Here is an 18,223-nt window from a genome sequence, read left to right as displayed (position 1 = left end):
TAAATGAACAAATCATGAATCCTACAGAAAGGGTAGAATTCAGCTTTTGCATGGGGCAATCAGTAGCAGCTATTCTTACCATTGAGAGAGGGGTATATGATGTGGAGCGCATAGTAATTGTGGATGGATTCCCTCAAATTCATCTGGAGCAGAGGAGGGGCCAGAGCAAAGGAATCAAGTAAGACATGAATAAAAACAAATCCAAGGGAAGAACATCTGACTCCCCACTCTGGAAACATCAACCTGTCATCCCATTTAAAAAACAGGTTGACAATGACCATCACCATGACACAATAAACAGCTCCTTACTCACAATCCCCAAATCCCAAATCTCTGAACTTCATTCCCCATAAGGGCCTGCAAGCTTATTTTATGGCAAACATGACCTGAACTGTCATGGGACTATTTAGTGTTTTTTTTTATTCTACTTTATGTGAATGTTTTAACATTTTGCTGCAAAATTATGAAATGTGTTTTGATTATAGAATGCTGCCCCAGGTCCTGCTGGAAGTGTTTTATAACACAGGGGCCATGCCTCATATTACCTCTCAAAAATTTCCAATTCTGAAACCAATCAGTCCCAAGGGCTTTAGAGAAGGGATTGTGCACCTGGGCACTATTATTACAATAGTGACATATATTGAGAGCTTAATATGTGTGAGGCATTTGATCAAAGGGTCTTACTGAATTCATTGCTCATCTCAAATTACAGCTCCCATTTGAGGTAGATGCTATTATCATTCCCATTTTATAGTCAAGGAAGCTGAGGCTCAGGAAGGTTAAGGGATTTGCCCAAGGTCACACAGCTAGCAAGTGGCAGAGCTGATAGAAGAGCCCAGACCTATTTTCCTCCAAAGCTCATGCTCTTTTTTTTTTAATAAATTTATTTATTTATTTATTTTTAGCTGTGTTGGGTCTTCGTTTCTGTGCGAGGGCTTTCTCTAGTTGCGGCGAGCGGGGGCCACTCTTCATCGCTGTGTGCGGGCCTCTCACTATCACGGCCTCTCTTGTTGTGGAGCACAGGCTCCAGACGCGCAGGCTCAGTAGCTGTGGCTCACGGGCCCAGTTGCTCCGCGGCATGTGGGATCTTCCCAGACCAGGGCTCGAACCCATGTCCCCTGCATTGGCAGGCAGACTCTCAACCACTGCGCCACCAGGGAAGCCCCAAAGCTCATGCTCTTAATCTTCATGTCCTGTTGCCCCTTTAGCCCTTCTTGGATGGTTAACTTTCAGACATGGTATCCTATTTCCTGCAAGACTACAGTGCGTCTTTATCTGGGACCACGTCGCTTCTCCTGGAACCCTTCCATGAAGCTTCTTCCCATGAAGCCCTGCTTGGAGAGGACATTCAAGAAATGCTGAAGGAAAACAACTCACATTGAAGAAACCGATGTTGGAGTGCTTCAGTTCCAATTTCAGCTCACTGTGCAGAGAAAGAAAGAAGCACTTGTCACTACGGACCATGGCTGATACTTTCTCCAAGGTCACCCCAGTGGGGTGTGTGGTGCTTAAGGGCACAGGCATTTCTGGGGGCTGGATACCCAAGGGTTCCTCTGCAATGTGGTGCTTGTGGATTTAAGGCTTTAAGCATGCATTGTGATTTAAGAAGTGACATTGTTAAAAATAATGTTTGCTGAGCCTTTTTGATAAATTGAAGAAGTTAGGATGATATAAATACTACCTGGAAAAAGTGGAATACAAAAAGTAATGTACGCCTCCAATGATATAAAAATGTATTAAAAAAGACTGGGGACTTCCCTGGTGGCACAGTGGTTAAGAATCCGCCTGCCAATGCAGGGGACACAGGTTTGAGCCCTGGTCTGGGAAGATCCTACATGCCACAGAGCAACTAAGCCCGTGCGCCACAACTACTGAGCCTGTGCTCTAGAGCCCGCGAGCCACAACTACTGAGCCTGCGTGCCTCAACTACTGAAGCCCGCGTGCCTAGAGCCCGTGCTCTTCAACAAGAGAAGCCACAGCAATGAGAAGGCCCTGCACTACAACAAAGAGTAGCCCCCGCTCACCATAACTAGAGAAAGCCCGTGCGCAGCAATGAAGACCCAACACAGCCAAAAATAAATAAATAAATAAATAAATAAATAAATAAATAAATAAATAAATAAAGACTGGAAGAAAACATGAAACAATTAATGGTGATAATCTCCGTGTGGCAAAGTGATGGGTGATTTTGTTTGTTTTTCAATACTTTTGTAATTTCCAATTTTTTCTTGCCATGAGCAGGCAATACTTTTATAATATGGCAATAGACAATAAAAATGGAAAAAAGAGGCACCACAAATGATGCTGGCATGCCGATTGCTGTCACTATAAAAGCCGAGTCCCAATTCCCCGCATTGATCTCCTTCCCGATGGACTTTCCCTTGGTTGCTGACCTGGTTCCCTTGTTCAGGAATTCTAATTACCCTGGACAGATCTCTTGGCTTTCTGCTCATGGGGCAGAGGAGTATCATTGATTCCCTGGTAAAATCATTGTGTGAGATTTCTCACAAATCCTCCTTACTTTGTGGTCTCCTCATAGTCTAAGCCCTTGGCTGTCTTCCCTGACACTGCAGAGACCCCCAAGCCACATGCATAAACTCAAATTCCAGGACGTCCAAAAGCCCCAAATGCTCATAATTACCTTTTCTTTTTTAAAGATCCCTTAAGGAGATGTTTGTTTTAACAGGATCCGGGCATTCTATTAGCCAACAGCATCTAACCCTGAGACCAGGAATTCATTCCTCTGGTCAACCCATTGCACCTGTACCTCAGCAGGGAGCAGCGCCCAGAGTGGATGAGATGTGGGGCACAGGTAAAGGCTCTGGACAGAGGACACCGCTAGGACAAGTGCCAAACCATCCCATCCTCTCCCCTCCCCCCACCCATGGCCTCTTACCTTCCTGTGGTCAATGAACCAACGATCCTGCTGGAGTTCACATTGATGGTGATGGAGATGTTGGTTCTCTAGAAAAGCAAAAGAGGATGACCCAGACTCTCAGCCCATGAAGGCATCCTGTTGGGTCCAAGTCCAGGAGACAAATCTCCAGAAATGTTGGAGATACATACTACAGCCAGATGTGGGACAGATGAGTGAAGAGCAGCTACACAAGGATTATGGACTGAGGAGGCAGGATGTTGGTGGTTCCACAGCTGACGTTATGAGAGGTGAGCTGAGGTTTCAGAGGTCTCCACCTTCATGGAAGCATCAAGACAGGGGAAGAAGTCCAAACTAAAGATACAGAGCATTTGAATGAGGAGATCATCCACTTACAAGCAGGCTACCAAGGGAAGTTCAGAGAGTCCCCAAGCCCTAAGGACATTTAAAGACACCAGTAATTGCCATCTGTGTTTAATGATGAAGCTTGACCTGTTACAGGGGTGGGGTTGAACCAGGTGATTGGATTTGGAGGCCCCATAAAGCCTGTCCCATCTATGATGGTTAGCTGTTCTACCTGAGTCCATTTCCTCTTTCCAGGAGGTGAGATCTTACCTGCAACACTTGAATGAATGCCTGTGGCAGCATCACTGAACAGCTCCACTCTGAAGCCTAATTGATGTCCCAAAGGCTTGTGGAAGGAAAAAGGGAATATTATTTGTGTTCCAGCCAAAGGACAGAAAAAGGCTGGCTTCTGCTCAAGTATAGACAAGGTCATTATCAGTTTGAACAGTGGCCAAGAATTATTGAAGATGAACAAGGAAGGTCCTGTGGCAGAGCCTGCTGCATGTTTTCTAAGACACTGAGCTGGACTACATTTCCCAACCGCTTTTGAAGTTAGGTATGGCCACGTGACTGAGTTCTGGCCAATGGAATGTGGACATAAATGTGCGTTACTTCCAGACTTTGTCTTGGATTTCCCAGTCTCCAGAACCGTGAGAAATAAATTTCTGTTGTTTAAGCCACCCAGTCTATGATATTTTGTTATGGGAACCTGAGCACTTGAAAAATATTGTGTCACTTTCTTTTGGCTCCCATGGTTTCTGATGAAAAACATACTGCCATTGAAAGAGTTTCTCCCTTATAGATAAGGTGTCATTTTTCTCTGGCTGCTTTCAAGATTTTTTCTTTACCTTTAATTTTCTTAAATTTAATTATTATGTGTCTTGGCATAGATTTCTTTGGGTTTATCCAGTTTGGAATGTGCTCAGCTTCTTGAATCTGTAGATTTGTGTCTCTTGCTAAATTTGGGAAGTTTTCAGCCATTATTTCTTTGAGGACTTTTTCAGCCCCTCCTACTTTCTCCTCTCCTGAGACTCTGATGACCTGAATGTTAGATCTTTTGTTATAGTCCCACAGGTCTCTGAGGCTCTTTCCATTTTTTTTCTTCAGTCTATTTTTCCTCTGTAGTTCAGATTAAGTGATTTCTACTTTTCTATCTTCTAGTTCACTTATTCTTTCTCTGTTCCACTGACACCACCCCACCCCAGGAGGGGTGTTGGGGCACTTGTTACAGCTTCATGACAGTGGAAGTCTAGGCTTTCCAATCAGTCTTTGCTGGCATGGGTGGGGTTAGGGCTACATTTCTTTTTCTCTGGTGTTTGGCTGCAGTAGAGCAATTATTGTCTAAAAGTTTTCTATCTTACCAGGCTTCTCTTTTTCTGGTTCTTTGGGTGGAGAAAGGAGGTGTTGTTGTTGTCATTGTTGTTATTGTTTTTGTCTGTGCCTGTTGGCATTTCTGGGTTGCTGACTTCTTCAGCCCCAAATTGGGATATGCAGGAGGGCAAAAATAAAACTCAGAGAGCTCATGATTATGTTGTTGCATAAGTCCTGAGGTCCCTAGCTAATCTGCCTTCTTATTTCTGCCTTTCAGAGTCTTCTTATGTTTGCTTTATACATAATGAGTTTTTAGTTGTACTTAGCAGGGGGAATAGGGAAGTGTATATCTCCTCCATCTTCCCAGAAGTGCTCTGCCCATTTTTAAATTGGGTTGTCTTTTTTATTACTGAGTTGTAATAATTCTTTAACTACTTCAGATAGAAATCCCTTATCAGATATATGATTTGCAAATATTTTCTCCATTCTGTGGGTTGCCTTTTCACTTTCTCAAATGGTGCCCTTTGAAGCACAAGTTTTTCATTTTGATGAAGTCCAGTTCAGCTATTTTTTATCTTGTTGCTTGTGGTTTTGAGTTGTATCTAAGAAGGCTTTGCCTAACCCAGGGTCATGAAAATTTACTATCTTTTTTCTAAGAGTTTTATAGTTTTAGCTCTCACATTTATTTCTATGATCCATTTGGAGTTAATTTTTGTGTATGGTATAAGGAAGGGGTCCAGTTTCATTCTTTTGCATGTGAATATCCAGTTGCCCCAGCACCATTTCTTAAATGTTCATTCTTCCACATTTAACTGTCTTGGTCTCCTTATTGAAAATCAATTGACTTATAATTATGATAATTTATTTCTGGATTCTCAATTCTGTTCCATCAGTTTATACCGGTACCACATTGTCTTGATTACTATAGCCTTATAGTAAGTTTTGAAATAGGGAAGTATGAGTTCTACAACTTAATTTTTCATTTTCAAGATTGTTTTGGCTGGGACTTCCCTGGTGGCGCAGCGGTTAAAATCTGCCTTTCAATGCAGGGGACACGGGTTCGAGCCCTGATCTGGGAAGATCCCACATGCCGCAGAGCAACTAAGACCATGCGCCACAACTACTGAGCCTGCGCTCTAGAGCCCATGAGCCACAACTACTGAGCCCATGTGCCATAACTACTGAAGCCCATGCGCCTAGAGCCCGTGCTCCACAACAAGAGAAGTCACTGCAATGAGAAGCCCGCACACCACAGCCAAGAGTACCGCAGCTAGGGAAAGCCCACGTGCAGCAATGAAGACCCAACGCAGCCAAAAATAAATAAATAAATTAATTAATTAATTTTTTTAAAAAAAAAGATTGTTTTGGCTATTCTGGGCCCCTTGAATTTACAAATGAATTTTAGGATCAGCTGGCAAAAAACCCAGCTGGGATTTTGATAGGGATTGTGTCGAATCTGTAAATAAATTTGAAGAGTATTGCTATTTTACAAGTTCTTTAAATGTTATACCTTCTTTAAAAAGGTAATTTGATGATTTTTATTTATAACAATTTAAATAAGTTTATGCCTTAAATTAAACAAATTTTTATAGTAAATGTAACAGTGAGAAAGCTAAAATTTTCCACCTCAGCTGGAGTAAATGACTTTTAAGGTTTCTTGCAACTCTGCCAGTGTATGATTTGATTACCTATGGCCTCAGGAAGGCTGGCTGTTCAGACCAGGAATGCAAGACCCACTCACCACGCTCCAGAAACAAATAGCCTCCAGAATCTATCAACTGCTTAGTCTCCCAGTCCTTCAGCTGAGTGAGGGGCTTCCACCCATGGCAAACATGACCCTTTATTGCCCTGGCCAGGTTCAGACTTACCGCCCTGAGTTGGAAGAGGGGCTTGCGGCCAGAGGAGTTGGGCAGGAGAGCAAAGGCTTGGATGTCCATCACTGGCATGAGGGTCACATTTCCGGGGGTGAACATCAGGAATGGAGCTGACTGAGGTGACGTCTCAAACTCTAGCTCCATATTGGGGTACAATCTGGCCAGCTGGAAAAAGAGGGCAGAGACTTGGGGAGGACAGGAGATGGACAGAGGGACCCTGAGCTGTATCGGAGAAGGTCAGATGGGCAGAGCTCCAAGACTCAAATCTTCAAGGGCCCTAAAATGGTAGTAGAAAATCACAGGATGGTGGGAATTATATTTTTCAGAACTCGTTTTCAGTGGACAGCTTTATGGTTGGAAAGGGCACTTTGATAAAGTATCTGGGATGCGTGAGACACCCCGGTGGGCATCCTCCAATAACAGTGGATGGTCACCATACTGCATCCTACGTAGGCCAGCTTGTGTTGACTAGTGTGCAAGTTTGGGGCCAGAGCTGAATTGCCTGGTTCAAAAAAGAGGAGGCTGAGAGCTCTTCTCCACTTTGCTCCTGCCACTTTTCAGCTCTGTTCTACATAAACATCAAACAAATATCAATTATTGGTCTAGCCCCCAATTATTAGCCTGCCCTATGTACCCCAATTTGCATCCTGGAAGGAGCCTGTGTATTTGCACTGGTTGAGTGTTACCTCCCACTTGACCTCTCAGCAACCCAGTGGGGCAGGTAGTAGAGTCGTTCCCATTTGACAGATGAAGAAACTGAGGCCCAACAAGATCAAGTTCCCAAGACAGGAAACAGCAGACCCTGGATTCAAACCCAGGTGATCTGAATCCAGATCCTGTGTCTTTATGCCACAAGGAGTCAGAGAATGATGGGAATTTTGTACCAAAAAAAAAAAAAATCACTTAATAACTTCTATTTTTATCCACTATGCTAGTAAGTAAGCTGTTTGTCTGGAGAAAGTTTATGCACCATTCATAGATGTCCACATACAATCTCCACATTTGGCCCACGTCAGTAGGCTTGTCTTGTCCTCTGTGATGAGCGGGCAGAGGTCTTACCTGAGGAATGATGGCCCGGAATGAGCTGGTGTGCAGCTGGATTGGAAAGTTCAAGGGAATCTGCAGCAGATGAAGCAGGAAGCTACTTGAGAAGCAGGACAGCAGAGTAGTTAGAGGTGTGGACTTGGAGGTCAGGCAGCTTGGGCTCAGATACTGCTTCTGCCATTTTTTGGCTGACTGATGGTTGATAAACTTTATTAGGTTCTGCACCTGGAAAAAAAGGATGAACGTAATAGCAAATTGTACAGGGCATGTGAGGACTGAATGAGATCTTATAAAGGTAAAGTGCTACATGCAGGGCCTGGAACATAGGAAGGGCTTGATAAATGTCTGTTATTGTTATTTATCACTTCTCAGGATGCTCCCCTAAAGGTCCAACAAGAGCTGATAACCACCGCAATCTGGATTTAATGTGCTTCCAGATATGGCTTTCCTTTCTGGCCAGAAATCTCTCCTGGTGCTATTCTCTACCCAGGCCTCTGACTTGCTCCTCTTTCAGCTTGGTGAGCACTGCCTACACCCGTCCACAGTGCACCTTCCTCCATCTCTTCCCCCCGTCAAGATCCCCACTCTTCACCGGGGCTGCTCCTTATCACAGCACTCGGCTGGGGGCTGTGTGTGTGCGCTGCTCAGACCTCCCTTCAGGGGATCAACTGTGAGGAGGGCAGCGGCTGACAGCCTCCCCCCAGCACCCCGCATCCCCTGCGTCACACTCAGAGCCCACATCGTTCACGCGGGGGCCACCCTCTTCCAGACAGCTCCCAGCTCCAGACTGGGCACAGTCCGGTTGGTAGAGCTGGAGAATTTTGTCAGATTTCAGGATTCGAGGTGATTGGTTAAGACAATGAGCCACACTGAACGTCACAATTAAGGCTTCATTTGCTTACTGCGAGAGTGCAAGCAAGAGGCTAAACCGGAAAGGGCGTTGGCCCCCGCTGTGTTCTATACTTTTCCCTGTGGCAGGACACAGGATATCATTGTGGACCCAGGGGGAGGAGGTGGAGGACATGGGGAAGGACCAGGAGGAGAAAAGTATTGACTGTTGAGTCAAACTGGAGAAAACTGTCTTCAAGGCCCCCAGTAAGGGGTCTCAGCTAAAGTTCCCCCCTCCCCATCCATAAATAGGCCTCTAAACAGAGGTGTCTAAGCTAGGAACGCAGATTGGCATAAGAGCATGGCCAGCCCCGGGTGGGAGCAGGGCGGGGGCTTGTGTCCTTAAGGGCAGCTCCCTCTGGAAACTAGCGAACACTGGCCATGAACCAAGTCTGGTCTGCCAGGTGAGACCTATCAGGTAAAGCTTATGTAATTGCCTATGGTCAGACCTAAAAGATCACGCATAGGATTTCACCTTGGAGCCAGACTCCTTTGGTTTCTGCCTGATGTGCACTCCTCTAATGAGCAAGCTTTGTGCTATGCCTCCCCATCAGTTTAGCTGAGACTTAGAGCTACAGCAGCACTTCCTCTACCCCATCTGCCTGCCTTCCCTCTGCTTCTCGGGCATCCCAGTCTGAGGGCTCTCCCCGCCTGCTCTGTCCTCCAATCCCCATTATCTCTCTCGGGTGTTTCCCTAATAAATCTCTTACAAGTCTAAAGCTGTCTTGGCATCTGCTGCTTGGAGTACCTGATACGACACACCAGAGTCTGTCTTATTTTTAGAAATACTGCTAATAATAGCTAACATGTACATACGTGCATCAGACACCAAACTCTTTACAGACTTTCATATAATCCCTGGGGAATAAGAATGATTAGGAACCATACACACAGATAGGGAAACTGAAGCACAGCCTGGATTTGAACCCCTATTTGGCAGGCTCCAAATTCCACGTTCTTCCCCTGGATCCTGAGAGCACCCACAATAGGTCTACCGTCCCATCTGATGCTCTCTCCTTGGGCCCCCACCCTCCTCCCTCCCCTACTCACATGCTTATTTTAGATGATGAATTTCATGTGCCCAGACTGCTGGTAAACCCTGCTGGCCACGTTGATGGCATATTCGGAGACTGCAAAGTAGATCATGCGGTTGTGTTTTGGGGGCAGCCTGATGGGCGGAGCATCACAGGGGACTGGGGAGCTCCAGTTTCGGCCAAATAATTCACCCTGAAGACAGAAGGACATATCAACCACCAAGGTTCCTACCAGAGAGGTTGTTGGGCAGAGGAATCCAACGCCTGCCTGGATGGTGGCTGGGTTGGAGATTCCTCTCTAGATTGTGGATCAGGGTCCTGGAAGATTCCTCTGGCTCCACAATATGTAGGCCCTGACAGCTGCCTGAAATTCCTCTGTCACAGAATCTTCTCTTTGGGTGGGGAGCTGTGTCTTGTGTTCTTCCAGGCTCAGGATGCAGGGGAGGGAGCACAGCCCAGTGAAAAGTATGGACTCTGGAGCTTAACTATATGGTTTGGGATCCTGGCCTGCCACTTACTAGCTCTGGGACCTTGGGTAAGTCTCCAACTTCTTTGTGCTTCAACTTCCTCACCTATAAAACGGGGATGATGTTAATGGTTTCTACTTCATAGAGGTGGTATGAAATTTAAATACATTAACATTTGTACAGATACTTAAAACAGCATCTGGGGGACTTTCCTGGTGGCGCAGTGGTTAAGAATCTGCCTGCCAATGCAGGGGACACAGGTTCGAGCCCTGGTCCAGGAAGATCCCACATGCCGCGCAGCACTTAAGTCCGTGCACCACAATTACTGATCCTGCGCTCTAGAGCCTGCAAGCCACAGCTACTGAGCCCGTGTGCCGCCACAACTACTGGAGCCCGTGCTCCTAGAACCCGTGCTCTTCAACAAGAGAAGCCACCGCAATGAGAAGCCCGCACACCGCAACAAAGAGTAGCCCCCGCTCGCCGCAACTAGAGAAAGCCCTCGCACAGAAACGAAGACCCAACACAGCCAAAAAACTAAGTAAATTAATTTAAAAAAAAAAGTTTTAAAAAAACCCCAAACATTTGCCGAACTCATTTATATGCTAAGCACTGTTAGGTGTTGAGGGGATCTCATGAAACTCACATGAGGAACCTCACAGAGCTCACATGTGAGTCTAACCCACTTCCAGCCACAGACCACTCTGTGAGAATCGTGGTCCAGAACGGGGCGTGTCACGCTACATACTCACCTGGGGGTGAGTCTAAGGGGTTGTGGGAAAAAAGTGAACTAAGTTTGTGGAATCACTTCCGATAAAATTTTTTCTCCCGTAAAGTTTCCTTTCCCATTTGATGCTTGCTGATTGAATGATTAGTTATGCGTGTTATTTTAAATGTACATGTATTATAAACCCATGTGGTAAAATCGGACACAAGTATTTCTTGGGGTTCTGCAGAAAGCATCTTGAACTTTCTGGGGCTCTGTCCCCTGAGCAAGCCTGGGACTCACAGCCTGGCTGACCCTTGGCCCCTGGATGGGCCTGAGTGACCTTGGCCATAGAGACTGTGGCTGGGTTCCCAGGCAGCTGTGGTTGGGGTGTTGCTTCTGGAAAAGCTTGCCCCCCATGACACCTATGGGTACCTCTCCAGCGCTGAGTCAAAATATAAAAGTTTGAAGCACTAAGAGACTTTCCGTGGATCACAGACTAAAAGTCATCCTGGACTGGTTCTTCCTCTAGTTTCCCCCACCTCCACTGCCATCACCTGTCTGGGGCATCACCGTCTCTCACCTGGACTACTGCCTCCATCTCCTCTCTGGTCTCCCTCCCTCCACTCTGCCCTACTCTAATCTCTTCTAAAGGAAGTGCTCTTTTTAAAAAGCAATTCTGATTATGTCACTGCCCTTCTTAAAATCCTCCAATGGCTTCCCACTGCCTACTATTAGGGTAAAGACCAAAATTTGACTCCTGCCTGTTCCCTTCAATTCTCCCAATTAATTGCTCCCCCTCCAAGTACACTGATCTCCTTATACTTCCTGGAAAGCACAGGCTATTTCATGCCTCAGGATCTTTGCACATGCTTCTTCCTCTGCTAGAAAAGCTCTCCCTCCTCCGCTTTTGCTGGAATTCAAGGCTTGATTCAGATATCCTTTCCATGAAGAAACTATCCCCGCTCCAGAGGCTGGAAAATCCTTCTGCGTCCATAGCATCTGGACTTTCCTGATGAGTATGTTTTCACAGCTATGTTGAAGGTAATTCAATATATATTAAAATATTTTATGTCTCTTTCTCCCACTAGAGTATACACTGCACCAAGATGGGGACCCTGTCTATTTTGCATCATCTTGTATTCCTGGCATTTATCTCAGGATCTGACAAATAATAGGGGATCAAGATATCTTTGTTGAACGAATGATTAAGTAAAGCTACTAAGTCCCCATTTTGGTCAAGAGCATGTGTGTTCATGTTTTCTGTGTCCATATCAATAGCACTGCAACCGTGTAGCTATCACCACCATAATGAAGTAGCTAAAACATTTTGCTGGCTCTACTCTGTCCATTTCCACTTTGTGTGTGTGTGTGTGTGTGTGTGTGTGTAAACCATATAAAATTTCATGGATTTGCTCCTGAGAAATGGGGTATTATGCCCATCCAATCAAAACAATATAGTGGGGACTTCCCTGGTGGCGCAGTGGTTAAGAATCCGCCTGCCAATGCAGGGGACACGGGTTCGAGCCCTGGTCCGGGAAGATCCCATATGCCGCGGAGCAACTAAGCCTGTGTGCCACAACTACTGAGCCTGCGCTCTAGAGCCTGCAAGCCACAACTACTGAGCCCGTGTGCCACAGCTACTGAAGCCCGCATGCCTAGCGTCCATGCTCCGCAACAAGAGAAGCCACCGCAATGAGAAGCCCGCGCACCACAATGAAGAGTAGCCCCCGCTCGCTGCAACTAGGGAAAGCCCGTGCACAGCATTGAAGACCCAACGCAGCCAAAAATACAACAAACAAAACACCAAAAACAATACAGTGGTTTGAAGCTATACAGGCTCAGCTAAAAGTTTTCTTTCCCAAATGGCAGCCTCAGGTTTAAAGCCTCTAGTATTTGTGCAGAAAACATTTGTCAGTTGAATAAATGAACAAGGAACAGTCTCTGGGTTCCCCAAAATAGAAATTCCCCCGAAACTGACAGGATTAAGAAACATTTTTTCAACTCAACATGGTCACCCAACATATACATCTCAAGCAAAAAGTTAATTCACAGTTTATTTTATTTGCCACTGCTCCCCCTGCCAGCTCCATTCTGTTCTCTGTGTCCTGGAGGGCTGACAGCAGATTCATCTCCCAAGCTCTCTTGTTCCCTGGCTGCTGGTTGTTTTGGCTAATGGGAGACACAGGCAGGAAGGAGAGAGGAGATGGGGTATTTACACCCAGGTGCCTCCCTGCTGGACCACTATACTCCTGTCCCCTGGCTCCTTCTCCAAGATTCCAGTTCTTTCTAGGCTCTGGTAACCCCCTTCCCTCCCCTTGTTGAACACCCCTTAATCCTAACCACACTCCAGTTAATATTCTCTTCATTAGACTCTTGTCAGTTAAGCCTTTTGAGTTGCCCTCTGTGTCCTGCCAGGATCTGAGTGATGCAGTGCCAACCCAAACTGAGTGAAAGGCAGTCACCCCAGAGACCACCATCGTTCATTCCATAGTCACTGAGCAGCCCCTCCAAGGAAGTCACTTTGAAATGCTGGCTTGCCATTAAAGACAATCTTGCCTGTTTCTTTTTTCTTAGAAATTTATTTATTTATTTTGGGCTGTGTTGGGTCTTCGTTGCTGCGCACGGGCTTTCTCTAGTTGTGGTGAGCGGGGGCTACTCTTCGTTGCAGTGCGCGGGCTTCTCATTGTGGTGGCTTCTCTTTGTTGCCAAGCACCAGCTCTAGGCCCGCGGGCTTCAGTAGCTGTGGCTCGTGGGCTCTAGAGCACAGGCTCAGTAGTTGTGGCACACGGGCTTAGTTGCTCCACGGCATGTGGGATCTTCCTGGACCAGGGATGGAACCCATGTCCCCTGCATTGGCAGGCGGATTCTTAACCACTGCGCCACCAGGGAAGTCCCCAAACTGTTTCTTAAAGGGCCAGATAGTCAACATTTTTGGTAATGCCTGCCGTATGGTCTCTGCCAACTACTCAGCACTGCTGTTATCAGACTAAAGCAGCCCCGGACAAAATGTAAACAAATGGGCGTGGCTGTGTTCCGGTGAAATATTGCTTACAAAAATGGGTGGCAGGTGGATTTGGCCCACAGGCCTTGGTTCACTGACCTCTGATCTTAATGAATCTTCAGTCTTGCTCTGACGTCCCATCAGAGGCATCCCCTGGGTGAGCTGGATGCCGAGGCCACTCTGACAATCTCCAGCAAGTGTGTGGGGTCACTTACCTTAGGTGTCCAGAAACTTCAATGCTGACATGGCCAGTGGAGTTGCTGCAGTGGGTCATGGAGGCAGTGGGTCACCCAGACTGGTTCTTGCCCAAGTTCAGAGAAATCGAGATGAAAGTGCCATCCACACTCAGATCAAAAGTACCATATAAGGTGCTGGGTGGGAGAAATGAGAAGCAAAGGGTGTAGAACCAGTCACCTCCCAGAAGAGAATCCAAACGTATGAAGACCCAGGTTTGTCTCCCAGTCCCCACTAACCAGCTGTGTGTCCTGTCTGAGCCTCAATTTTTTTAAAAAAATTTATTTATTTGGTTGCACCAGGTCTTAGTTGTGGCAGGCGGGCCCCTTAGTTGTGGCACGTGAACTCTTAGTTGTGGTGTGCATGTGGGATCTAGTTCCCTGACCAGGGATCGAACCCAGGCCCCCTGCACTGGGACTGCGGAGTCTTAACCACTGCGCCACCAGGGAAGTCCCTGAGCCTCAACTTTTAAACTAAAACCGCCGGTGTTGATTATTTGCTACGTGCCAGGCACACTGCTAAATGCCTTACATCTGTTATTTTATTTAAGCCGCAATTGCATCTTTGAGGTGGGTTATAATTGACCCCATTTTACAGATAATAAAACTGAGGCTTAGAGATGGTCAGATCTGTGTCCTTTATAGACTGGAGGTTTCGGAACCCAGAAAGGGAATTCCAGTGGAAGAGGACATGCCCTTGCCCAAAGCCGAGAAACAGTCTAACGCCAGTACTACTCACGTGAAAAACACCTTCCAGTTCCCCCTGACAGACACATAGTTATTGGACAGGGAGGCTCTGACACCCTGCCCTGGGTGTAGACTCAGATTGGAGTTCCGGAGTAAGAAGCGACGTATCCTCAGTCTAGGGAAGGAAGACAGATCATCAGACTCAGAAAAACCAGGGGCACATCAGTCCTCTGAACGAATCTTGAGAGTCCCCTTCAGCCTCTCACGCTGTTTCAAATTTATTGACTTAAACTGCAAAGGACAATTAAATCATCTCATTCACATCCTCCAAGGTGTGCTCAGGCTCTACCTCCTCCAGGAAGCCTTCCCCAGCGTTCCAAGACTAAAGACCTTCCTCTCGCCTCGGACACCCACCCCCATTAGCTGCCCTTGTCCATCCTACTCATTGGGCTCTCACCACTGCAAGGACCCTGTGGATGGCCCTCCACGCCAGCCCCACACATGTCCTCCGCCTGCCTTCCTGTAGAAGAACTTTAGTCAAAGAATACACTTAATCAGAGAAGTGAGAACATGTAGAAACAAAGGAAAACAGTCAAACGAGACCAAATAATAATATAGTCATTCAATAAAGTCAAGGACCTTAAGTTCCTCCTCAAGGGCTATAGATAATATTCTGAGCCATATCCTTTGAGCTGTTTTGTATATACTGAAACCCACACCTTGTAGAAGAAATTAACTATCGATACATGATGACCAGACTGTAGCCATGACATAGGCTGCCACAATTCCGGGAACTGGTCTCCAAGAAGTGGGAACAAACCGACCCTGGAACTGAAGACTAACTGTACTTAAAACAATCAAGATGACGCTGATCAGACCACTGCATGCCCAATTTCAAGACGGCTGTCAGAGCTGACTGTGCTGTTTCTGCATGTAGTCCCCTTCTTCCACCTATACACCCCTGAAACTCTTGCCCACTGATTGTCAGGGCGGAGTTGGCCTTTGGACATGAGCCCACCCTCTCCCCTGGTTGCCAGCCTCCGAAATAAAGAAAACTTTCCTTTCTATCAACCTTGCCTCTCAAGTACTGGCTTTCAAGCTGCAAGGAGCCGGACCCCACTTTTGGTAACACTGCGAGCTGGCTTTGCATTATGTGTCCTGCAGCTTCCCTAAGCAGAAGCTTAGGTGCTTATAAAGCCAGGGGCCAGATGAGGAACTGAGCCAGTTGAGAGGAGCTGAGAAAGTTCAAGGCTTTCGGGCAGCCCAAGTTCCAGCAATTTGCGATGAAGGAAAAGGTTGCTTGAAGGGCTGCTGGATTGTGCTTTCTTGGTTGGATTTCCCCTGCAGACTATCATGGTTGCCAGGAAGTTGTTGCTTGTATGTGTCATCGAGTTCTGTTGTAGTTCCTCCTCGGAGGGATAGATGGAGCTTTGTCCTCTCACTGCCCTGCAGTCCAAGGAGGGGCTTTTGAAGGGGAAAGTGCTTCCTCTTCTTCCCAGCAGTGTTGGATGTCACCCAGGGCAGATGTAAGAAACAGTGGCCCCAAGGCAGCTGCAGGACAAGGGAACTGGAGCAGGAGTTCACAGCTGGGCTGGACATCTGCTTTTCCAAAGAACTTCCTAGGAACTTCTGGGTCCCATCATGGGATAGTTCAGTGGGGCTGGGGCTGATCTTGAACAAAAAAAAATTTTAAGCTGAACAATGTGGTACCATATGCACACACTGTTGCTGGAGTATAAATTCATGCATTTCAGAGGGGTGTGGTGGATAGAAGAGTGTGCCCCCAAATTCCTGTTGAAACCTCAGACTGTGACGTTATTTGGAAACAGTGTCTGTGCATGTGATTAAGGTCAGGATTGAGATGAGGTCATACTGGACTTGGGTGAGCCCTAGATCCAATGAGAGTGTCCTTATAAGAAGAGAGGATACACAGAGAGACACATAGGGAAGAAGGCCGTGTGAAGATGGAGGCAGAGATTGGAGTGATGCAGTCACAAGCTAAGGAACACCAGGAGCCACCAGAAGCTGAGAAAGGCAAGGAAGGATCCTCCCTGGAGTCTTTGCAAGGATTGCTGCCCTGCTATCACCTTGATTTTGGACTCTGATTTTCAGAACTGAGAGAGAATAAATTTCTGTTGTTGTAGGCCACCAAATTTCTGGTAATTTGTTACAGCAGCTCTAGGGAGCTAATACAGAGGGCAATGGGATAATATTTGAGTTTAAGACACTTTGACCCATTAATTTCACGGCCAAGAAATTATTGTAAGAATACGCTTTTGTATCTAAGCCAGCATATATATATAAGGAGATGTTGGTCGGGAAATGGGGTTGGAATTTTCATATTACAATTCAACTATGCAAAACTTTATGTTTTGGTAGCTAAACTAAATATAGTGAAACCATTAACAATTGGGGAATTTTGGTGAATTGTATACAGGAGATCTTTGTTCTGTTTTTGCAACTTTCCTGTAGGTTTTAAATTATTTATAATAAAAAGCTACCAAACATAAAGTTACAAATTAATTGACTTTCTACTGTAAGGAAGAGTGTTTCCTTCGTATTTACTTATATATTTATCTGTTTATATTAGTGTGGGCTCATGGATCTTTATTTTGTTCCCTGAGTTATAATTCATTAATATCATTATTTATTTTGATACTCAAACTATCCCAGATTTGGGACTTCCCTGATGGCACAGTGGTTAAGAATCTGCCTGCCAATGCAGGGGACACGGGTTTGATTCCTGGTCCGGGAAGATCCCACATGCCGCGGAGCAGCTAAGCCCTTGTGCTGCAATTACTGAAGCCCGCGCACCTAGAGCCTGTGCTCTTCAACAATAGAAGCCACCGACTGCAATGAGAAGGCCACGCACCACAACAAAGAGTAGCCCCTGCTAGCCGCAACTAGAGAAAGCCCGCGCGCAGCAAAGAAGACCCAACGCAGCCCTAAATAAATAAATAAATAAATTTATTTTTTTTAAAATTTAGCTCAGATTTGCCCAGTGAGAGTCCATTCAAGCTGGCTCGCATGTCCTTTTGATGTATCTCCATCTTTCTTTGAGCACTTACTTACTTTCCGACGGAAGAAGATATTTCACGCTTATCTTATATTTTGTTTGCCCCCAACTTGGCATCTGTCATTTCTCCAAGGAGCCTGGTTCCTTTTAGGGAAGAAAGGTATTTAGAAATCAAGATCTGGGCAGTAGGTGTGCTCACTGCACTTGAAAGATATTATGTAAGTCCTGATTTGGTGCTAATAGGGGTACCCAGAGACATCTATGAGTATTTTTGCCACAAACTCAAATCTGAATCTGGCCAGCCTCTACATTTTAGTAGTTTACCGAAAATACACGGGAATGAAAATATGTTCAATGACTCCATAGGGCTGCAATTAGAAAAATTTTTAAATGTGGGAAATTCCACGGGACAAATGATCTGGTTTCTTCAACCGAAAAAATGGCAAAGAAAAAAAGTAAATAAAAGGGACATTTTGAAACTTAAGAGAACTTGTTTGAATCCTGGTATACAAACAAACTGTGCAGGATAAAAAACATTTATGAGACAATTAGGGAAATGTGAACACCGACTATATATTTCGATGGAATTAGTCTCAAATCTTAAGGTGTGATAACGGTATTGTGGTAATGTAAAAAATTCTTACTTTTTACATCCATACTGAACTATTCATGGATGAATGTCCAGGGTGTCCAAGATCTTTAAAATAATCCAGTGGCAGGGGTGGGGAGTGGGCAGGCAGGG

At 45.8% G+C, this 18,223-nt stretch overlaps 1 protein-coding gene and 1 long non-coding RNA gene across 2 annotated transcripts; both read right to left on the bottom strand.

Annotated features, from left to right (window-relative positions):
- Positions 1–3,143: 3,143 nt before the first annotated feature.
- Positions 3,144–7,609, bottom strand: LOC130704816 (lipopolysaccharide-binding protein-like). Its single transcript, XM_057528320.1, has 4 exons — positions 7,465–7,609; positions 6,400–6,570; positions 3,491–3,566; positions 3,144–3,229 (listed from the first exon to the last, which is right to left on the bottom strand). Exons 2-4 carry the CDS (start codon positions 6,547–6,549, stop codon positions 3,195–3,197), a joined length of 261 nt encoding a protein of 86 aa, XP_057384303.1. The 5' UTR covers positions 6,550–6,570; positions 7,465–7,609; the 3' UTR covers positions 3,144–3,194.
- Positions 7,610–9,369: 1,760 nt separating this feature from the next.
- On the bottom strand, positions 9,370–14,708 carry LOC102998041 (uncharacterized). Its single transcript, XR_452054.2, has 3 exons — positions 14,518–14,708; positions 13,761–13,916; positions 9,370–9,564 (listed from the first exon to the last, which is right to left on the bottom strand). It is a non-coding gene; the product is annotated as an uncharacterized LOC102998041 (long non-coding RNA).
- Between the last annotated feature and the right edge of the window lie 3,515 nt (positions 14,709–18,223).

This window comes from Balaenoptera acutorostrata, chromosome 15 (assembly GCF_949987535.1).
Source record: "Balaenoptera acutorostrata chromosome 15, mBalAcu1.1, whole genome shotgun sequence".
NCBI lineage: Eukaryota > Metazoa > Chordata > Mammalia > Artiodactyla > Balaenopteridae > Balaenoptera > Balaenoptera acutorostrata.
This window is presented reverse-complemented; position numbering and strand designations above follow the sequence as displayed.

Coding starts and splice junctions, on each gene's coding strand:
- LOC130704816 (XM_057528320.1), bottom strand. CDS start 6,549: ATGGAGCTAGAGTTTGAGACGTCACCTCAGTCAGCTCCATTCCTGATG. Junction 3,567..6,399: donor CCCTCTTCCAACTCAGGGCG/GTAAGTCTGAAC, acceptor TCCTTCCACAAG/CCTTTGGGACATCAATTAGG. Junction 3,230..3,490: donor CATTCATTCAAGTGTTGCAG/GTAAGATCTCAC, acceptor CTGTATCTTTAG/TTTGGACTTCTTCCCCTGTC.